General features: G+C 42.7%; 1 protein-coding gene across 1 annotated transcript; it reads left to right on the top strand.

Annotated features, from left to right (window-relative positions):
* The first annotated feature begins 670 nt into the window (after nt 1-670).
* npr3 (natriuretic peptide receptor 3) lies at nt 671-15,512 on the top strand. The gene is made up of 8 exons (XM_040194803.2): nt 671-1,619; nt 8,616-8,738; nt 10,499-10,662; nt 10,739-10,874; nt 11,555-11,649; nt 11,729-11,846; nt 11,957-12,041; nt 12,969-15,512. The coding sequence occupies exons 1-8, from the start codon at nt 962-964 to the stop codon at nt 13,078-13,080; spliced, it is 1,491 nt and encodes a 496-aa protein (XP_040050737.1). The 5' UTR covers nt 671-961; the 3' UTR covers nt 13,081-15,512.
* Nucleotides 15,513-24,449: the final 8,937 nt, after the last annotated feature.

The raw sequence follows: 24,449 nt of genomic DNA, 5'->3' as shown, positions 1-24,449 counted from the left end.
CACAACAACCGCTGAATGAGATCTCATTTTGCTTTCAGGGCCTGTGCATCGTACTTATGACTGACATCCTGTGATTTGTCCTCCTCATTGAGGAGTAAGTGAGCCGCATACACAAAATGCATTATTAAATATCAGTTAGTTTACCTTCTTGATGTATATTATTCATTGAACTTATTGATCTTTTCAACTGTGTAAATATTGTTAATCCACTTCCTGTGCTTCCTCCAAACTTCCCTTGTTACTTCTTCAAAATGGAAAATTTAGAATGTCAATATTTAATGTCATTTTTTGATTAATTGGAAAAGGAAGATACAGCTTGGATCATTATGAATGGGTGTCAAGGACACCAACAGCTGTGGAGCAGTTTAATGAAAACAACAAACGGTTTGTGACTCAATTTGACAATTTTATATTTGCTGTTGTCTTCATTTGCAGCAAACCGTTGATTTATGATGATTTATATGAATAGCGAGTCTTCAAATCAACTTCAAAATGGAAAGACAACTTCTTAACTCACCGTGAACCATACGCGTCCATCTACGCGGCTCTGTTGTTAGTTTCCACCTGTCGGGCGGCGGAGGCGGCGCCGCGTGTCGCTTTAAGAAGGAGGCGGGGCCAGCGCCGCGATGACGTCGCAGCCACCGTGAAAAAAAAGCCGCTTTAAATCCTCGGGAGCGCAGCCCGGCGGCGCGCGCGGAGCTGGACGGATCGTCGCATCGCATCGCGTCCTCCACCCGCGAGACGTTCATGCAGCGCAGAACCAAACACGCGCACGCGCGTCTCTTAAGAGACCAACTCACTAACTCGCCATCGGTGCGCAGGCGTTGATTCACGGGGGCGCGCTCCGCTCTCCGCCGCACGCGCGCACAACTTGGGCAAAAGAAAACAGTTTATTGAGAAGTGTTTCGCGGTGCGGGGGTCGGAGGGGAGGGGGGCGCTTGGGGACCCGGAGAGTCGCATCATGCCCCGTTCCGGCGCGCTGTGCGTGTGCCTGCTGGCGCTGCTGAGCCCGGCGGGGACGCTGCTCACCGAGGACGTGGAGGTGCTGGTGTTCCTGCCGCGGAACAACTCGTACCCGTTCTCGCACACGCGGGTCGAGCCCGCGATCCTTTACGCGCAGCGGCGGCTGGGGGCGGACGGGGGTCGGTACTCCGGGTTCCGCTTCCACGTCCACTTCGAGGACTCGGACTGCGTGAACGATGCCCTGTTCGCCATGGTGGACCGCTCGTGCGTGCGCAAGCCGGACCTGGTCCTGGGGCCGGTGTGCGAGTACGAGGCGGCGGCGGTGGTGAGGCTGGCGTCCCGCTGGGACATCCCGGTGGTCTCGGCAGGTGCCCTGGCCGCCGCCTTCGGGGACAAGCAGGGCGAGTACTCCCACCTGACGCGCATCGCGCCGTCCTACGTGAAGATGGCGGAGACGTTCGCGGCGATGTTCAAGCACTTCAAGTGGAGCAGCGCGCTGCTGGTGTACGAGGACGACAAGGGGGAGCGCAACTGCTACTTCACGGTGGAGGGGGTCTACCACCTGATCTCCGACTTCAGCATCAAGATTTACGCGTTCCAGCAGGAGGTTCGCCTGGACACCGATGACCTCCTGCAGGACATCGTGGACACCGAAGGTACTGGTGCCGTCTGAGGGGGTCAAATAGGTCAGAAGGTTGGTGGAGGCAACGTCCAGGCAAACTTTAGGTTTAGCTCCCATGACGCGTCCCCTTCCAGGCCGGTGGAAAGAAAACATCCACAGGGCACATTTCGTTCCTTTATTTCTTTCTGCTGTGCCAAATTCACAAGAAGCGGCCGTTGGATGACACCTCATTTACACGTCAACGTTCAGCATTTTAGAACATCTGTAATCCAAAAATGTGCGATGAAGATTTAGAATGTTGATATTCACCGTTTTTGTGTCGGGTCATTCATAGTCTGATATATTCATATAGCATTTTATTCCTTAAAACATGAAGAAAATAGAATATTTATTTGGCTGTTGACAGCATAAGAAATATATAAAATTCCCTCTGGATTTGTTGGTCAACAAAATGAAACAATCATTTTGAGCCTGGCTTCATCCAATGTTCGCATACAAACTCAGATAAAATAATGCATGCTTATGCTTAACTTATTTCAAAGCTTCTAATATAATAAATATGTCAGTTTCTTGGGGATATTTTCCTGCTGGTCCTTAAAAGAGACTTTTTATTTTTCTGTTTACGAATCCAGCAGTTTGCGAACACATGGCGACAAACCAAGTAGATCTTCTCATTTCTTATTGAGTTCAAGCTTCTTGTCCGAGTCCCTGGACAGAAACGCCAACAAGTGTCCAAGGAGATGGAACAAAAATCACCAAAGTGAGGGATTTGTCATTTGTAATTTGTCAAATCATAGTGGAATAATTGTTTTTCCTGTCTGAATAAGCGACGTGTGGAGTGTTTCATGGTCGTGTGCACAGTTGGCAATGACAGTATTAATCCCATCCAACCACGTTCATCAAATATGTAAATGAAATCACGCATGCAGAAATAATTGAAAGGGAAAAAACAAAGATTCAATATAAAATGGCTGAATTATTTATGTATATTTGTGGTATAAAACAAATGAAAAAAGACTAAATGTAAGAAGCGATACGTTTGTGGGAGGTGAAGAAGCCACTTGAGCTCCTGAGGAGAGCGTCACAGCTTCAGAGCTCCACTACGTAACATACTGTGTGCATAATATTCAGTTTACATAGTTTGGTAAAGGAAATCACGTTGGACAAAGTCTTCTTTCATAATATTCCGTTTTGAGCATTTCCTTGAGTGTTTCTGGCAGTTTTCACTAAACAAATAACAGTTAAAGTGAGATTGGGGAAAAAATAAATAAAGGAAATCATGTTAAACAGTGTTTTCTTTCAAATCATCCAGTCCGCAGTGTTTCCCACTTCTCACTATGGTCAGTAGAAAATACAGACTGCGAATGGGAAATGTGTTGCTATAAGAAGACGCTTCTGGAGGAAACGGTGGGTCGTTCCTCAAGTGGCTTCGCGTTTCAGTCCAAATAAAAGAAACGCATTGACAATTTCGAGTGTTATTTGAGCAGAACAGTTTTTCTCCTGGTGTTCATTAAGAAATGACTTTTTTACGCTTTAGTTAGTAAAGTAATTGAAAGTGCTTTCTCATGAAAAGTAACTGATGAAATCTGTCGTTTATATGAAAGTTTCAAAGGGAATCCTATAAAAACATGCTGCTTTTCATGCTTTCTATTTGTGAGAGTCTCTGGCTGCTTACTGACAGTTACAGTAAGTACGGTGAGTTGTGTTTCATATTGTCCGATTCTCAGCGTTTATTAAACCAACTTCACAGTGATAAAAACAGCAGTTATTTTTTAAATAGCTCAAATTGGAAAATTGAATTTCTGTTCAGTGTGAGAATCTTTTCAGGGTGTTACTGTAGTTTTCAGTCAAACACCACAGTATTCTAACGTATCCTTCTGGCTCATATGACCTGCTTTTTTTCATCAACATTAGCTGAAAAAATGCCTGCAGTGACTTAAGAGTAGAAGAGCTGAGCGAATTGTTGCCTTGTGTTACTCGCACATTTGACAGCAGAATCCTCAAAGAGGTCGCAACTTTTTGCCACCACTGGAGTCGCCCCCTGATGGCCACTAGTGAGAATGCAAATTGAGTGAAATGTAAATTTCTATTCTTCTTTTAATTCTAAATTTCATTTCTTTTATCTGCTGATACCGACATGCTGATATCTCTGCACATCCATACCACAGACTGGAGCCACATTGGTTAGTCACGCTTAATAATTGGCCGTGGTCTCATTCTGCACCATTTCACATGGTCCAATCACGTATTTATGAGTAACTAAACTGAAGTTAAGGCTGTATAAATTAGCATCCGTGTGACATGTTAAATGCTGCAGAGGCACAAAGTGCACCTGATGGCGGGGAATTAGTATTCCTGGCACAGCAGGTGCTCAACTGAGAGCACTTGAAGGGTTTCTGCAACGATTGGACAGCTTCTCATCAGAATCCGAGCCCGTTATGGGGGATGGGGGGGGGGCGTTGCTGGGGTCCACCTCTGTGTAAATGCTCACTGACGTATGCAGAACACGATCGACATGAACCGCCGGCAGCCCGAGGAACCTGCGTTAACATGTGCACGGGCATAATGGGGCTGCCAAAGCGATGTGGTAAACTATGTCCTCGGCCTCCCACTGGCCGTGTCCTTCAGGGTTGTTGCACTCAGGCGTTGTGCGTAGCCTCTGTTGGACGGGACTGTTCTGTGAAAGCCGGAACCAACTGCACACGTGTTGCTTTTAAAGCTTCCCGGAGGCTTTATGATTTCAGGTTGTCAGTACTTTCTTTCACGAGTCCGTCTGTCTGCAAAGTCTCAGGAACGTCTGCGGGGGATTGATTCCACTTTGGCACAAAGAGGTACGCCGGTCACAGTGTGGGGGTCAAAGGTCAGTGCAAACCTCACAAAAAAGGGGTTACGGCCATATCTAACTAAATGCCGACATGTTTGATAGACACATGCTGTGATTGTAGCTCATCGTGTATTCGTTTCCTTTGAGTGCAGCGAGTCGTTCTGCATTCTGGCATCCAGTGGTTTTCCTTATTTAACGCAGAAGATTTGGGCGTCATTTGTCGAGCATTCGGGGACACAACCCAGACCTCCACAGGTGTCTGTTCGGTCCTTCTTTAAAAAAGATGTTTTTATGATCAAAATACTTTCAGGCTTCTTGAAGTGTTACTTGGTTCGGACCCTCTGCCCGGAAACCAAATGACAAATGAGAGTGCAAGACCTCTTTTTTTCCCCCTAAAACCCTACCAAGTCACAGAAATCCGGTTTCTGATATCGGTTTCATAATCACATTCATTGTTTATTATTGGACTATTTCTAACTCTTTGGGTCGTTTGGCACAACGATAATTATTGCTGTTGGCGTACGTTCTTCAGGTGACTAAATGCTGCTTTTCTTTGTTGTGTGTTCACGTATCATTGATACACGAGGAGTCTATTGATCCGCTGCGTTTCAGCACCTGGGACAGCGGCACACACTCCCCCTGTGGGCACGTCCAGTAGCATCGGGGATCTGATGCCTTGAAGCGTCGCAGTTATTTCTCTCCACCGTGTCGTATAACGTGATGTGTTTAAATACAAGAGCTTCTCAGTGTCGCTTTGACTGACAACTGAACATTCAGCTCATGGTAGAAAATACAGAAATGTACATTGTGTATGCTTTTTTTTTTGGTCAAAAATAACCAAAATATGATCTTCGGTGAGACTGTTCCGGGGCGCCATCCCTGACATCCTCCTGCTTGGAACGAAGCTGACGGCTGAAGTCAACGTAGGTTGCATTGATTTGCATCATGATGCGAGCTCTACTCTGTGATAATGAGTAGATTGCATGTGTTTAAATATCAAATGTAATCTAGGGGAGCGACGGTGGAGCAGAGCGGTGCGCCGGGAAGGTTGGCGGTTGGAACTCCGGCTGCTCCATGCCGTGGTGTCTTGTGGGAGTTATGGGCACAGTTTTCTGTTTTGTAGCAAACTTTTAATGTGTTCTCACTTTCACACGTCTTTGCTTTTTACCTCCAATTGAAAGGATTTAGAAAAGCAGAGGAAATGGTTGTTTTTTTCCGAGCTGTGTGAGAGACGTCACCGTGCTCCACATAATCTCAGTAATTAACTTTTACAAGGTTATCATAACCTCGTAACCTCTATGAACGATGGCCAAAACCATAAAAGTCCGACCCAGCTGTAATAAATCTTCAGATTGTGTCCAACAGGTCTGGCGAAGGCAGCGCCGCAGGCTGTGCACGTATAATCACGTTGCACGTGGACGAGAACAGGACGCGATGGAACACAGTCCGGTTCAGACTTTTTTTGTTTTTTAAAGCAGATTTCGGACGATTTTGCGCAGCTCTCAGCAGTTAGCCTCCACTCGTTATAGCGGATGTTTTCTCTCTTTAAAATGTACTTCCAACATGGTTGACTTCACACAAATTGGTTAAGTTCAGGAGAGGTCGCGGTTTGGGTTCATAGCGTTGTAACGGGGGTTTGTCCGGGAAACGGACAGCGGCCTCCTGGGTCAGTCCTGTGTTTGTGTCTCTCTCCTCCCCGACGCCGAGTGTCTTATTTGAGGTCTTAATATTGATGCCGATAAATTTGCAGGAGTCGGGGTTGTTGTCATTGAATCCCTGATGTCGAGTAGTCCATTTACTTTGTTCAAATCAAAGTGGTTATATTTTTAATCGCTAAGAAGTTGCAATTTGGCAACATTTTCACTAAATCCTCAAAACCCCAGAGTCCAAAACAAACCTTCTTCACCAGAGGATTTCTAAAGACATAAAGAGGAGCAAAAACATCTAGAGGAGTAAAATCAATGCTTGGGTTTCAGGGGTTTATGGCACCTTAAACCAGACCTCATACTGTAAGTGAAACGCTGCGTCATTGCCAAGTTTTTAGTATGTGAAGAATTCAGCATAAAAAGCAGACTTGTGGAGCCATGTATTGACATCAGGGCTGCTGTATATTCATGGTGCCGTGGTGTCACAGTGGGGAACCCCTCAGAGGCAACGCGAGAGTCAACACAACCGCCAGCATCCACTTTCACACAATCAGTGATACACAAACACAACAAACAGCGAGTAGCCAGAGAAAAGTTTCCATTCATTCTCTCACTGAACAGAAGCATCTATTCGGAGTATTAGAAGGATTAGAAGTATTATTTTCAATAATAATAATGCGTATTGTAAGATTTGCACATGAATACATCTCTCCTGTAATCCCTGGATATAAAAACTCTGATGACCACGCTCTTATTAACAAACACTTGGGATGTATGACTGAGATATTCGGTGTAGAGGAAGCTCCGGTCTCAGGGTGGTTGGTGTTTCCGAGTCCGTATCTTCTGACTGAAGGTTGTGAGCTGCTGCATCAGCGTCCCTCTTCTCGTCCCCTTCCGCTCTCTGACAACACGTGTACTTGCTGTTGTCTTTTCAGGAGTAGTCCACGACAGCCCCCCTGCCCCCAGTACACTGCGGCCACTGAGGGGGCCCCGGGCCTCATGCTGCCCCACTCCTGAGTTCATTTGTAACGAGCAAAAGAGGAAAAATCAAGAAGTTTGAAATATTGCTGGCTGCGAGCGCTGCCGAGCACGCACAAGGGCCAGTAGTGTGTGTGCAGCCCAGTGCAATTAAAGGGTGCTATAGTGCTGGCAGCACTGAGGTGAAGTTTGTCCCACTGACTCAAGGGATTTTTCAGGAGGTGTGTTCACCCTCAAGTGACAGAGTTGTGAGGAATGTTCCAGCAGGACTCTGAATCTTCCTTATTAACACGGGACGCTGGACTTTTTCAACTGCGGGCCCAGTTTGTCGGTTTATTTACTTTTAATCGCCAAAGGAAAAGTCTATATCAACCGGGGGACCTTTTTTTTCCAGCCTTTTTTTGCACATGATTTGAAAATGTTGAGTTTTCAAAACAAACTGAGCTGAGAAAAAGTTTCAGGTCGCTGGATTTTCATCACTGGGGAGGCAGTTGGCAGCACGGCCTCTTTCTCAGAGAGCCTCGTGGAAGCACATGAAGAAATTCTTTGAAAGCGTCTGTCTCCCTTCAGCCTTCTCTTCAGGGTTTTATGGATAATAATTTAGGAAGTAGTTCTGCAGGGCAGCCGCCCCGCTACGCTAAACGGTTAACGGACCAACTGAGGCCTTGTGCCTCGCATGCAAGTTGCTCTTTTGCAAAGATGACGGATGCAAACGGTTACAAACTCCACATGCGACAAGCGGGCCCCTCCAGGAGAGCTAGCGGCCACGCTGTTCAATGGGTGCTCCTCAATATGGACCTGTGGGGGGTCAATGGAACCTTCCTTTACTGCAGAGGTATTAATCCCCACTGTACACACACCATGTGCCACCGGCCCGTCACTGACATTCAAATCGCTCAGTCGCAACTCCTTCACGTCAAAGGCATGAATAAAGTTTTTAGTTTTAGTAATAATGATTTTTTTATCCCTTTCTTTCAACACGTTTCCCTGATTTCTTACTTTGCTTAAAATTTAAGAAAAAAAAAAGATTTAGTGGCTTAAATTGAGTGTTTTTTCATTATTTGTGGCTTTACACTAAAGAATCTTCATTTATGTTTACTCTTTTAAAAACTTATCCTAAACAGACTATGTAGTACTTTCAGAATAACATTACAATATATATTTATATATACATATCAACTTTGTAGTGGTTGTATTGGGTCACAATGTCAAAGCAAAGACAATGTTAATTGTTCTATTTTCTGCCAATTAGAGTAATATTTGGAATGATATTTGTTAAAGTGCTCTGTCAGAATGCTACTGAGGCGATTGGGTCGGTTTATTCTGTTGAATTCTTTATAAATTACAAAGGACTTTTACATGGATTCTGCTTAACGCACTTTTTCTATTTCAGGATTCATTCCCCCAAAAGTGTCACACCTTCCACCAACATGAATAATTAACTGAGGATAACTGTTTTTTTTCATTTGATTTTGTTATGGAGTCAATAAATATGTTACTAAAGCTTTTCGTTTTCATGTGGAATTTATGCAGACTGATGACTTGACTCTAACTGTGTGTGTGTGTGTGTGTTTTGCTGCAGTGGTGATCATGTGCATGGGAGCGGACAGAATACGAGAGATCATGCTGGCTGCACACAGACGACGGCTGACCAACGGCAATTATATGTTCTTTAATGTTGAGCTGTTCAACGCCTCCTTTTATGGTAAAGTCAACACCACATATTGAAATGCTTATTTTGAATCTTCTGCTTTGTAGTCCGTACATACGTGCACAGCGACAGATTAGCTGCTCTTTCAAATGTCTATAAAAAGTTGGTGACGACCAGACTCAGAGCTGCAAGTTAAGTATAATTGATAATAGTTGGTAATATTATTAACAATGCTCCTCTTTGTCTTTTTGCTGAAAGCATCCGCTTTGTTTATTTGCCAACATGTTTCCTTTTGCGATTTTGCGAAAGTCTTCCGAGGGACCCTCCAGGACCCCCCTCTGAGACCCACACATAAGGGCACATTTCTTGATCACGCAATACCAATGAACATGGCTGGTGAAGTAATGTGCACACTGCAAATAGGAGGGAAACCGGGCAGTTAGATAGCGATACATCCTTTAAGAGGTGGGGGTGCACGTTGCAGCGGAATACTCCTCCACTCACGAACTACGCCCGTGTCACATAGAATATAAATGTGAAAGTCTCTCTCTAGAGCCGTGGTCTGGTGGGGACAGTTTTGTAACTCAATGAGATATTACTGATAACAGATAAATGCACATATTGAACCGAAAACAATTCAATTCATTTTATTTTTTATAGCCCAAAATCGCAAATTACAAATTTGCCTCAGAGGGCTTTACAGTCTGTGCACATATGATCCTCTGCCCCGAAACCCTCCATCGGCACAGGAAAAACTCCCCAAAAAATTTAAAAACCCTTCCAAGATGAAAAAAGGAAGGAACCTCAGTGAGAACGTTAGAGGAGGATCCGTCTCCTGATGGACAGACTACAATGATGTCATGTGTACAGAATGAACAATGTACAATACATGAGACTATATGACAGAAATGATTCAAGTAATTGTGAGTAGTAAACCAGACGCACAGCAGGACCACTGCAGGGACCCCCACCATCACATAGAACCACCATCACATAGAACCACCATCACATACAACCACCATCACATAGAACCACCATCGCATAGAACCACCATCGCATAGAACCACCGTTGCATAGAACCACCGTCAGATAGAACCACCATCGCATAGAACCACCATCGCATAGAACCACCATCACATAGAACCACCATCACATAGAACCACCATCGCATAGAACCACCATCGCATAGAACCACCATCGCATAGAACCACCAGCAGATAGAACCACCATCGCATAGAACCACCATCACATAGAACCACCATCAGATAGAACCACCATCCACAGGAGCCTGTGGGGAGGGAGAGCACAGAGACTTTAGGAGAGGGTAATGTTCGTTTATGATGACAGTAATATGAATAATATTTAAAATAATAATGATGATGATGATGGCAGCAGCAGGCGTCAGTGAGAGAGGAGCTCGGTGTGTCCTAAGAAGTCCCCCAGCAGTCTTAGCCTATAGCAGCTTAACTAAGGGCTGGTCCGGGCTGACCTGAGCCAGCCCTAACTATAGGCAGAATCAAAGAGGAACGTTTTAAGTTTTACTTTAAAAGAGCTGACCGAAGATGCCCTCCAGACTGACAGTGGAACCTTGTTCCACAAAAGAGGAGCTTGATAACTGAAGGCTCTGGCCCCCAGCCTACTTTTTAAAACCATAGAAACAACAAGTAACTGAGCAATTGGCCTCTGAATTTGTGAAATGTTTTGGTTTTCACTTTATTTTCTAAATGTTTTTGGCACCAAAAGGCCTCGGCGCTCTGCCGGACTGTGGTTGGCTACTTAGCTCCTTGTTGTGTCTTTTACAATCCAAACTCTAGGCAACGGTTCGTGGAAGAGAGGGGATAAATATGACAACGATGCGAGGCAAGCCTACGCTTCACTGAACACGTTGACGCTGCTCAGGACGGTCAAGCCCGAGTTTGAAAACTTCTCCATGGAAATGGAGAAAGCCGGGTATCATGACTGCAAAGACTGCGGAAGTGTACGTATGAGAGGTCTGCATTCATGTCATCCGTTCACGCAGCACAACCTTAATCAAGCTAAACGTTCCATTTCAGGTGAACATGTTTGTGGAGGGGTTCCACGATGCCATGCTGCTGTATGCCATCGCCTTGCATGAGGCCATGAAGAACGGATACAGTAAGAGGAACGGAACCGAGGTCATCTCACGCATGTGGAACAGAACTTTTGAAGGTAAAACACACAACTCACACGGAGTCTTCCCAAAGGATGTGTTGATAATGTCGCCGGAGCCCCGGGATATACCGAAGGAAAAGGACGGAAGGGAAGCTTGAGGCGGACTTGCCTCGATGCACGGGGGGTCCGCAGAGAAGCTGGGGGTCAAGTGTGCTGGTTGTATGGCTGCATCAACGGTTCCCTGTTGATCTCAGCCACCCGACTTCTCACTTTGTTTATTGCAAACATTGAGTTTGTGCTCTCCATATGGTGTGCGATAGGGTCGCCTTGTGATGACAGGTTGCTGGGGGCTGTTTAGTCTAACAAGCAGTAGTTGTGCTGTGATTCCCCTCAGACAGATTGTTTGTTTTTAGGATTATTGGATTTCGACTTGGATTCACCAAGTTTTCATGGATTAAGTGTATGTAAGAACGGTTTGTTTCTGCATTTTTAAAATGTGGGGTTGGTATTTCTTTAATAAAATATGGCTGTGAGCATTGAGGTATTGAGCAATATTAACTATTTTAAAATGAACTGCATGTGGACGTGCAGCTCTATAAAAGATGAATTAAATGCATGTTAGCAAGCAAAATGTCACATGAATGAAATATTTTTCCACGCTAGTAGACATATGTTCCAACATTGTCTTGGGAGTTTGATCTAAGTGATGTTCTCTTTGTTTTCCGGGGGGGCGACAGGGATTGCCGGCCAGGTATCAATAGATGCCAATGGAGACAGAAATGGAGATTTCTCTTTGATGGCAATGACGAATGTGGAAGCAGGAACCTATGAGGTGAGAAAAGGCTGTGACACCATCCCTAACATGCGCATGGGGATTGAACTGGATGATAATCTGGTGTACTCACTCACAGGTGGTGGCCAACTACTTTGGTGCAAATGGAACTTTTCAGCTGCTTCCTGCCTTCAACACAGACCATTTCACCCTGAGAGGAAGACATCGACCACACGCAGAGATAGCAGAGAAATCATGTAAATGAACACCCCAGTATAGGGACACCTGTGGAGGTGACTCGCTATGTTTATCTACGGTCTGTATGACACAGTACATGTCTTCTACCAACATCTGCTCTTCCACTCAGGTGGACTGGGAGTATCAGCTTTGACTGGAGTCATAGTGGGAGCTGTTCTGGGAACTGCAATGCTTGTAGCATTCTTCTTTTTCAGGTAAGAGTAAGTCATTTATGTCTGCTAATGTTGTTGGGTTAGGGGGTTAGGGTTAGGGTTGGTGGCGTTAGGGGGTTAGGGTTGGTTGTGTTAGTGTTAGGGTTGGTTGTGTTAGGGTTAGGGGGTTAGGGTTGGTTATGTTAGGGTTAGGGTTGGTTGTGTTAGGGTTAGGGGGTCAGGGTTGGTTATGTTAGGGTTAGGGTTGGTTGTGTTAGGGTTAGGGGGTTAGGGTTGGTTGTGTTAGGGTCTTAGACTCTGTACGGTGGTCGCAAGGTGAAAATACAACAGCAAAAGAGAAAACACAATTCACAAAGCACAACGTTGATTGAGCCGATATGATGGCATCGGGTGGGACTCAAATTGGAAGATGAAGGTTTGTATTGGACGATGACTCCTCGGCACGCAGCCGACGCGCTCTTGTGCTGCGCGTTGCTGCTGGTTAATGTTTATACAGACAAAGCAAGTATTTGATCTTTTGTGCTCTTTTGCCCTTGTGTTTTGGTTGCTGTGTTATGCCCTCTAAGTTAATCAGAAATGAATCAAATAGGAGATTTAAAATTCCTTTACTACACTTTCGGACTTGTTTTTGTGAATCGGCCATCCATATTGTTAGTTTTTGTCCTCCTTCTTACCAACCCTGTAGCTGTGACCGGGCATATCATTCACTGCAAAGGACAAAGTCACTAAATGACACAGGCTGGAAACAGACTGTAATCAAAAAATATTATTTAAACTGCGTATTTGAATTTAGCTTCAAAAGTCAAGAGTCACTTGGCAAAATGTAGTGGACTTTTAAAACAAAAGTTGTGATCAAATAACTGCTAAGAATGTTTTTTCCAATCCCTGACTCTTATTGATTTTTGTCGGTAGGATTTTATGAAAAATGAAAAGCTTTGCCGTGAAAAACAGCCTTTTTTTTCTCTGCAGAAAAAACTACAAGATTACCATTGTGCGTCGCACGCACAGTGAAGAGTGTGACAATGGGAAGCACCGTCAGTTGCGAGAGGACTCCATCAGATCCAATTTCTCTGCAGCTTAAACCGCTGCAGCACCCCCCACTTCCCCTTACACAAAACCACACATGCAAATGTCACCAAAGACTTTGAGATGGTTGTCATTGGAACCATGCTGTTAAACATGAGACATTTCTTTGTGTTTGTATACTTTAATGTTTTGGATTATTGCACCTCAGGACAGTCGTAACAGTCACAGAGCACCACATACTTCGGTAGGTATACGATTGCACCCGTGGATCAAAAGCTTTGGCCATAATGTTCCTCCAAGGTTCTATATACGATATTAGATGTTGGTCCTTTCCTTCGGCCTGAATGGAAGATGGAACGTGAGGCTTCAGAAAAGCTCCACAAACCGATGGGTGACGTCAGGCCGACTACACCCACTTCTTACAGACAGGCTGTGCGATAGCGGCCATGCAGAAGTGTGACCCCGACTCTCCGTCACCCCCCTCAGGTTCACACTGTTAGCACTGTTAGCATCGTTAGCTCAATTGTGGCTCCGGCTCAACCACCTCCATGTTTGCTTACTTCTTTTAAGGATACTTCTGAAATTTTTTATGATTGGATTTGATTTTTACATTTTATTCAGATGGGGGTTAGCGTGACTGAATGATTCTGAGCAGACGGAGTGTCGAACACTATATAAATGCATGCACTAGTGAGGCGGCTGAGCTCTAGTTTAGCCTCTAAAGAAATGATACAGCTGAAGCTCACGGACTAGAAGTGAAGGCCATAAGCTACTGATATTAGGCTGCTGAAGATTTTGAGGTTTTCAGTATGTACAAATTTAAATTCCTTATTCCTAACTGAGCACATTGCTTTTAAACTCAGATTGGCTCTGTCACAATGTGTAGTTTTTAAAATGTGCTAACTCCTTAAAAACGTTTTGTGCTACTTTCTGATTTGGCCTACTTTACCAAGTAGGCTTCATTAATGCTCGGTAAATTATTGACTAATGCTTTAAAGAGCAGTAACATGTAATACGCCCTTAATTAGAACAACTGGTGTTGGGTCGTGGTCGTGAACTGAAGCGCTGCACCGATTATCTGATCTGTCCGATCGTCTATGTGATTGGATCAGGTTTGTTTCCCTCTTGGGTATTTAGTGTTATGAGTTACCTTGAGAACAATGTTAACACAACCAATTGATAATATAGACGTAGAGCTGTAGGAGAACAATGCAAAGGTTTTTAATAATGACTTATTGTCTCGATCATTATTACGTGATTTATTAACATTACCAAAGACATAAAGCAAAATAAATGATGACCCATTATAAGGAAATCACAAAATGGAACAGAAAGAATAAATTGGGATAGTCACGGTTTTTCTGCATGAAAAACTATTTTCTGTCTACAATTAGTGCCTCTTTAGTTCTTAGCTAGTCATTAGGGTTGTGTTATTTGTGCGGGATTTAAAGATGGTGAACCTGGTAAACCGCTCTACCACCCGGCTGGCTGATAACAGATTTGTTTTGTATTCACTTCATTCTGGAGTAGCAAACTTTTGGTTAAAGCTCTGTATGATATAACTATGATAACTTTTGGTATTTCTTAGGGTGAAGTGAAAACCGTGACCTTATTTTATTTAAATTATTACACCAAGCCAGTTATATAATGTGTGTACGGAGAGTTTGATTTGTAGAATAACCATCATCAAATGTGGCATTTAATGTACTTAAGTTTGATTAGAATATCTATGTTTGTCATCAGGATGTGGCAATAAGAACATTAGTTAATAATTATTCTTGGATGCGCGCAGGCCGGCCCACATTAAGGAAACGTATATTTAGTACATTCACAGGGCTTAGGCTTTTCTACATTTTGTCATGGTAAAACCACAGATTAAAATTCATTTCATTGGGATTTTATGTAATGGATCAACACAAGATAGTCCATCATCTGGAAGTCGGAGAGAAACTTACATTGATTTCAAAATGATTTACAAATACAAATCTGAAGAGTTGAGTGAATATGTCTTCATCCACTTACCGTAAAACCCCTCACAAAGATGTGGTGCGACCAACTGCCTTCACAAGTCACATAATTGTTAAATATGTATCCACCTGTCAGCAATTTCATCTCAGTATGAATACACCTGTTCTGCTGCGATACGGCGCATGAATTGAAGAAGTCGTATCACTGAAGCAGGTCAAATGTGGGCAAGCCAAAGAAAAATATCCTTCATTTAATGACCATCCAGGGGAAGATATAGGTGCCAAGCCACTGTTGTTAATCCTGCACTCATTCATATAAACATCACTTCCAGTGCAACACATAATGCTTCATAAGCTACCTGTAGAATGTTTCATCAGCTACCACTGATGTTCCGTTGCCTACTTAAAGCTTGAAGATCTAGCTAACATTAAGAGGTAAATAACATTCAGCTTACGTATGTATGTATGTATGTGTAAATGTATAAATAAATAAAGAATGCGGATCAGCTGTCTTTATCAACAGGTGGTATAACCTCCATCCTATAGGACCACCATCAGATATGACACCATGAGATATAACCACCATCAGTTAGAACCACCATCAGATATAACCACCATCAGATATAACCACCATCAGATATGACAACATGAGATATAACCACCATCAGATATAACCACCATCCTATAGGACCACCATCAGATATGACACCATAAGATATAACCACAATCAGTTAGAACCACCATCAGATAGGTCCACCATCTGATGAACCACCATCAGATAAAACTATCATAACATATGACCACCATCAAATAAAACCACCATCAGATATGACACCATGAGATATAACCACCATCAGTTAGAACCACCATCAGATATAACCACCATCCTATAGGACCACCATCAGATATGACACCATGAGATATAACCACCATCAGTTAGAACCACCATCAGATATAACCACCATCCTATAGGACCACCATCAGATATGACAGCATCAGATATAACCACCATCAGATAGGTCCACCATCTGATGAACCACCATCAGATAAAACTATCATAACATATGACCTCCATCAAATAAAACCACCATCAGATATGACACCATGAGATATAACCACCATCAACTAGAACAACCATCAGATAGAACCACCATCATATAGGACCACCATCAGATATGACACCATGAGATATAACCACCATCAGTTAGAACCACCATCAGATATAACCACTATCCTATAGGACCACCATCAGATATGACACCATGAGATATAACCACCATCAGTTAGAACCACCATCGGATAGGTCCATCATCTGATGAACCACCATCAGATAAAATTATCATAAGATATGACCACCATCAGATATGACAACATGAGATATAACCACCATCAACTAGAACAACCATCAGATATAACCACCATCATATAGGACCACCATCAGATGAACCACCATCAGATATAAACATCAGATAAAACTATCATAAGATATGACCACCATCAGATTTGACAACATGAGATATAACCACCATCAGTTAGAACCACCATCAGATAAAACCACTATCATATATAACCACCATCAGATATAAACACCATCAGATAGGTCCACCCTCTGATGAACCACCACTTCAGTAATGGGACTAAGGGTAGTGATAGTAGGGGTCAGCAGGGCCATGGCAGGAGGCAGGACCAGTGTCCAGATAGTACCATGACCTAATGCAACCTGAGAACCTGTGTGTTGTTGCCTTAACAGCACTCTCAATGGTGACACTTTTTCTTCTCACTCAGTTTGGCTCGCAATTATTCATCTCCCAACTTCATCTGAGTGCTAATTTACTTCTCCACTGATGCTGCTTGTTGCCTCCTTAATATCTTTGCCTTTTTGGAACCACTTTACTAGCAAGGGCAACAATGGTGGTACATGGGGATGCATTGAAAACATCTATAGCACAGCTTCAGTGTTTTGTAGACATTGCCCATTTGGAGGGAAACCGCAAAAACAACATATTACACAACAGCTGGGCTCAGGACCTGACAATAACAGAAGCAGGACATCTATCAGCAACCATGGTAATGGATATTTCCTGAGAGCTGTGACTGTATCCCACAATTTGCTTGTTTATTTATACCCCCCTAACAATCCACAGCTGCAACGGTAGTTTGTGTAGAGAAATATCCCACGGCTAAGTGCTAGTGAGGGAGAGTAGTTTGACAAAGGGTCCTTAATGTCCAACTGCTGCAATCTTCACAAAAGCAGGAAGCGGAATCTGACAAACATCTGCACCACTTACAACCTCTCGGAGGGGTCACCTGGAGTGGAGTCGTTTAGTCATGTAAGCTCTCATTAATACGTTTTATTCATTTTAGAAGAAGCTATTTATGTGGAACAAAAAACATCTAAAAACATAAGGGGGAGGGGGATTATTATTTGAATATTCAAATCTTAATTCCAATTCCAACTAATTTGACGACACATATTTAGCATTCTATTCAATCCAAGGAATGCATGCTTGGTATGGTATGGACATTCCAGTATTTTCCTTTTCCTATTTCATTTTGTTCTGACATTTCATGGCGTTTACAGTAGAACGTTGAGAAGTATTTTAGGAGAATTGAATTAAATCAGTTCCAGCCTTAGTTGTCGTCTCAGCAAGAGCAACTTCCTGGACAGAACCATCATATAGACATAAAATATACAGAATGAAAAACGGAATATAATTACAACATACTTTCTCATTTTCCTTTCCGGGCCATGAACTGTTAATAAACTGGTATTCTAAAAGTCTAAATGAAAAAAAAAATGCAGAGATGTACAAAGTGGAGTTCCTCTTAATTAATAGAGGCAAAAAAGTGACCTGTACTCAAGTGAAGTTTACAGAAGTCATCAAAAATGTACTACTGGGCAATACTTCAGTCGTATAGTTAGATACGTTTCAGCACTGGAAATAAGTATTTCCTACCACTTCACTGCTGAAGTGTCCGGCTCACTCGTGTTAGTCGTCTAATCTCTGTTTTAGCTGTTTTCATTTTAGAGCTAAAACAGCAGACAACCACATCGTTTTTTAAAGTATAGTGTTGCTATTTCCCATTGGAGACTCTATTAACAATGTCCTTCTGTCCCCAGCCTTCAGTAGTGTAGCGTTGCTGGAGAATGCTGGACAGCCCTCCTCAGGTGTCCTGGTATGACACCAGATCGCATCGACTACATCAAAGGGAATTTGTGGTGTTTATGCTGAATCTAAGATTTCTCTGTGAGCAGAGAGTGCACACGGTGTTTAGTTCTGCAAGGGGGAGATAAATCTATGTGTTGACATTATGCCGTTGCATGTGAGGCTGCAAAGCAGTGGCATCCAGGCGGGGATGTTTGGAGTGATGCCTGACGTTTGATTGGGATCAACATCACAGAAGGAACCCCTCACCCCATAACAAAGAAAACTCATTTTGCCCATTTCCCTATTTCTCCGAAAGTCTATGATGTTGATTTTTTACTTTATCCATCTGACCATCATCCGTGGACTTGGATGACGTCAAAAACAAACTTTTATCAGATAGGATTCTCACACTATGCATGGCCAAGTTGACAATTTGCAATGGAATGCAACCCCGCTCAGCTTCGACAGAAATGGCTTCCTTCCTTCTTTAATTTATACTTCCTGTCATTAGTCCTGTATGCTCCATGGTTCTTGTACTTCAGCTTTGCATATCATTGGGGTTTTACACGTTTGAGGTAACATTATTAATCTTTTGTCTTATCTTGATTTTAAAATGATTTGTTGTTGTTTTTAAAATATTAAAAAGCAAGTTAAATACTGGGATTTCAAAAGAGTAACTAAAAGTAACCTGCAGGAATTCCATGACAACATCTGGGTAACTCTTGGCATGAGTACCACAATCTGCAACTGGATATGGAACTTAAAAAAGATCACATAAAGTTTGGATTGGTTTGGCCTCTGGTTTACCTACTTGAAATGAACAATGGACTCTTGTTTATGAAGTTTAGTGAGGGAATAAACCAAATGAGAAGAAGGCTCATCTGCTCGTAGACTTAAGACTTACTCAGAGGGAGTTCAAGCTTTCAGACACACCAGAATCGGCTCCACAGGGCTTCGGTTCTGGCACTTCCCTTATAGCTAAACATGCCATCCATTACATTGAAAGAAGAGAAACAATAAAAAGCTCAAGATGAGAACGTACGGATACCTGCCACTGTTACATTTAGATTTAATATTTAACATTTACATTTAACATGTAGGTATAACATTTATATTTACATTTACTATTTAGATTATTTAACAACTTTGTTAAACATTATCCTTGGAAAAGTTATTTCATGAATTTACATGAATTTCTCTCTCAATGTTCGAAAAAGTGACATGAATATTGTAGTGCTTTTTTGTTCATATAATAATGCTAAATGTAGCAAAACTGTGCAGGATTTTAGAACGTGCAACATTTTACAAACGGTGCCCCATGCATTAGCAGGTACTTTGTCAGGAATGTGCAAAACAAAATCTCATAATATATCATGCCATGCAGTAAATGTATGTTTACTTTCGTCATCTTTTCTACTACTATGTATGTTATTTGAAAACGACAAACAACATTGTGTTTAAAAATAATTATCTTGTAGTATAGTATGCCATAAAAACACATATGTAAGTCATGGTTTAGTATATTGTAAAAAAGTATATATGTAAATATATTATACTATAGTATGTCCTAACAGATGTGATATGATATGATCACAGTATCGTACAGTATCTGTTAAAAAAACTGTATAGCTGAATTTAAGAAGTTATGTAAATGTCTAACAAAGGTACGGCAGAGAAGAACCATTTTTTTTTCAGGTTGGTCTGCCATGGAAATTAAAAACAGTTTGTAATTAAAAATCATAGAATGACACACCAAAATGTTCACTAAAATGTCATGGTATAGTATCCCAAAAAAAGTGATTGAAAAATACGAAATATGTACTTAATATGTACATTAATGAAATGTCACAACAATGTAAGAGTAGGCCTATGCCATAAAAGGTCATGAAAGGGTCATTAGAAATGCCATAAAACATGTGACAGTCTGCAAGGGAAAGAAAATAAATAAATAATTATGAGCCATAGTGTCGAAAGCCAAAACAATAATGGAAAAAGATGAAATCGAATGGCCTGAAAAAGGCCAAATGTAAAGCTACACACGAAGGTAACACAAAACCGAACAGGGACAGCTGTGCAGCCGTAATGGGTGAGCACCAACTCCCGCACCTAAGACCCGGCACGCTGTCCAACTAAGAGGACACAGTCACACGCCATGTATGAATGGCATGGATGTATGAACTCAAACTAAAGGCACTGAAACATCAAAAACGTTTTCCTTTTGATATTTGAAAATAATTGTATTGGAGTCATAGCAACAAGGACTCTGGGGAGATGTCAGCAAATATGTCAAAAACAGACACAGGTTTTATATGCAGGTTCAATCACATGCTGATGCAGTGCTTTCTTTGATTAACCAAACAACTCGATGCAAGGCAGTGCGCTACAATTTAATGCAATCCCTTCATATGGAAAACACCTCTTAGACAAATCCTCCATCTGATATTATGTGTAGGAGTCCACAATTAATCTTTCATTTAAAACACTTTTAAATGATTTCGGAAGCACTGCTGCCACAGCAGCAGATGAATGAAACATGGCTTAAATTCCCAAACACATTGGCTTACAGATACCCACACATCACACTCCTCAGTGTAAACACAGCCCACTCATAACCAGTTTGAAGAGAGTTGTCAAATTCCCTGGAGCACCACACCAACGGTTGCCAAGGAAACCGTGTATTATGCCTACTAGCTTAGCCGTTTCCTCTCAACTTGTTACTTTGACAACAGGAATGTCAATAAGCTGGGCTGGCGAAGAAAAAAAGATTGACCGGCCTTTATTTGCCCGCCTCACTTCTTGTAAGGGTGATTGGAGCCGCTATAACTAAAAGCAGTAACAGCTGCCATAAAAAACACAGGGTTGCTCATTAACAGTTGAACTGCCCCCTTCAGACATGCATTCCAGTGCTACAACGGGTCAACTTATGTTTGGTGGCGTTCGTGCATCCAAAATCTCATAGACAACGGTTTGTGCGCTGTCTTTCTTCTTCTGACCGTGTTTGAAATGCAGCTTTTTAGAGGTTCTGTTGGTAAATAGTTCAAGGTTTCTGGAATTAGATTGGACTTGCAAAGGAAAATTCAACAGACACCACAGTGACAACAACATTGTACAGATGCACATACCAAAGAATGTGCAAAACAAAGCCTAGGCATGAAATGTATCCTTCGGTGCACCTTTTAAACCATGGGAGGGGGACTTGATGGGTTCATGAAACACAGACTAGAGCCCAGCTGTCTCAATGCATTGTGATATACAGATACCAACCCAAACCTGTAGGCTTTAAACCACTTTCACCTACTTGACCGTTCCCCTTAATTAGATTACACATTCCTTTCTCAAATTGCCTTTCATAGCTTGTCATTCAGCGTTGGTCACAGCGCCTCTGAGCTGAAGCCTGCTGGGACCCCAGGTGGGCAGCGGATGAATCCGACGGGACTCCCGAGGCTGCCGCTCACTGTACTGGGGAACTGACTTGTATTTCTATCGCACCTTTTCAGTTGTGCAACCAACCGACGCGTTTGCCGCTGCATTCCACACTCCCTCACACACCGACGTATCTTGCCCAGAGACATTTGACCTTGCTGACTGGAGAAGCCTGTCTTCCTGGACAACCCGGCGGGAGGAGCGCGTCCCGCTTGTTGTGCCACTTAGTGGAGTTCACTTTCTGTTACACACCGACGAGCTGCTCTAGAGATACAAGAATGTGTAGGTTGGAACAGTGAAAGGTTGGAATCATTTGGCATTGTGAACCAGCGCTTTGTAGACTCAGCCAGTTCCAATGTGCTGCCTGCGATAACGGTTGGAGCGGGTGGAGGAGGGTGGAGAAGGGTGTCCATGATGTTTTTGGCCAAAGGAATGCGTTCTCTAGTTATCTGAAAACTCTGGTTTCTGTCTTATTTCCAAGAACTGGCAACATGCCACAGTATACAGATTAGTTTTTGTTCAGTCTACATGTTTAGTCCCGGGGAATTAATTGTGTTGCCTGGAGAACTGGATGTTCTTTTAGACATTTTCATACATTTTCGGGCCGGAGAAGATTTCACACTATAAGATTAACAATGAATCCACGATCATTTTTTACATTTTATTGTATCATTTGTCAGAAAATTCTGATGCTTATTATATTATGTTCAACAGCTGACAAACCTAAAATAACTATTATTTGCATGTGACCTGTTGGAAGATCATTATTGTATCCAGCAGACATCTGTGCAGATTAGTATTGTGGTTTTGTCTCCTCCCTGTTTACAGGCTGTTTGGAAATACGACTCTTCCAACCACTTTAGCCATTGTGAATTGTTATAGACAGGTAATCATTGTTAAATACAGTGAGTCAGGTGCACCTTTGTATGTCAAGGTGCACGGTGGTCGCTGATGACTTGGATCAGGGAGAAAGTCTCTTTCATCACTGAAACGTATCCAGATGAACAAATGGCAGATAGTGAAAAAAAACAACGCATCTATTGGAAATGTGCCGCGTGGACACATAGAAGAGATTAATATCGGCTTTCTTTGTCTGGCTGTGTACTAAAATGACAGCCAATTCACCACAGGGATGTAGAGGAGAATTCGCAGAGTGGGGATGAGGAATGTGAGCGGTTGCGCTTCCACCCCCCATGTCGTCCAACAGACCCAGGGACAGTTATCAGGAGGATCTCTGCTTGCTTTGCTTTTGTAAATGAATCGGCTCTTCTGTTGACAAAGCCAGTTGAGGGTCTCCTTTGTGTTTCGGAAGCACAGGACTTCACCATTACCCAGAGGAAGAGCTTAACGTGCACACACAGAACATTTTGTTTTCAGCAAATGGTAAGTGCAGTACAAGTACTCAGGAAAAGGACATATAGTACCAGTCAATAATCAGTGTTATCATCGTCACTGGAATGGGCAGCCTTTGCTTTAGCCTGATGCACATCAGTGAGGCTAATTGTATGAAACTGTTCATTTCATACACTGCTTCTTAACAATATACATACACAAGTAGAGACACCGGACATGTAGAGTCAGTATTTGTTGCCAAATGCCATTAGAATGCAGAAAGCATGTAGTATTAATTGAGCCCTCCACGTTATTTGTACAATGATATTGTACATTGACATTGTACTCATGTACTTCAATAAATGCTGTTTGTGGACACTATGTCCCTGCCTGTCATTTGTATTAATATAAAATAATTGAAATTGAATGAATAATACTTAATTGTACTTTTCCTAGTGGGCTCTTGACATTTCTCATAGCCAATCTAACCAGACTCCGTCGACATGATGTCGACAATAAAAGAATAAAAAGGAGGCATGTTTTACGAGGTCTCCTTCCTTCCTTCCACTAACAGTAGTGTTGTGAACTGAAATACCCATATTTGGGTGCATTTTGTGGGTTAAGCATTACATAAGTGAATGATACACGTCAGATTAAAAAACAATAATAAATAAATAAAGAGCTGTTTGCAAAGAAGTCCGAGTCATTTCCTGTATTTATACAAGAAAAGGGAAACAAACAAATCGGAGGACGTTCTGGAGAGAAAACAAATCATTCAGTGCAAACAGAGGATGAGTGGAAGGGGTTGCAAATGAAATCATATCAACTTCACTCGGATCATTTGTACCCCTGAGTGTTGCAAAAGCAAAGAGGCATAACATGCTGTCAAGAGCTCATGAGACAGCATCGGCTGGAAGCAGTGAGGATAGAAACGGTCGTGCACGTGTTATACACTGTTTATACAGCTCGCGTGTTGAGCGATGTTCCACAGGCTTCCCTAAATGTCCTGTGGACGGAAGAATGTGAAGCAAAGTCGAATTTGAAGCAGCACATCCCGCTAGAAAGGTCACTCTTCTGTGCGTACGCAGGATTCGGTTGCTGTTGAAATAGATGCAATGTACATACACAGCGGGGCCGTGAGCGTTTCTATGGTTACGGGCAGAACTATGTCAGCGGTGTCTATACAGCGTGAGTGAGCTTTGTCTCACATAGCTGGCAGAAACTACATCACTTGGATGACTTGATGAAAGACGCCACGTGATGAAGTGCCCTCCAGCGTATCTGTGTATCCTGTAGAGGAGAAAGAATTCAGACTGGATTCAAACTTTCAAACGTTCCTCACCGGGTGGAACGACCCGGAAGTCGTGGAAGGGGCGTCATGATAAGAGCTGTAGGAATTCTCTAATGCTAAGGAAAGGAGCTGCAATGCTTCCTTTAGCACAGGAACCACTGGACCATCCTTTACCAAAGGAAGAGAGATCATTCCGTCCCACAATTCCTTGCAGCAGTGATATTTAAACAGTGACGTTTCATGGGGCCGTGAATTTGAGACG

Source organism: Gasterosteus aculeatus, chromosome 13 (genome assembly GCF_964276395.1).
Source record: "Gasterosteus aculeatus chromosome 13, fGasAcu3.hap1.1, whole genome shotgun sequence".
Taxonomy (NCBI): Eukaryota; Metazoa; Chordata; class Actinopteri; order Perciformes; family Gasterosteidae; genus Gasterosteus; species Gasterosteus aculeatus.
This window is presented reverse-complemented; position numbering and strand designations above follow the sequence as displayed.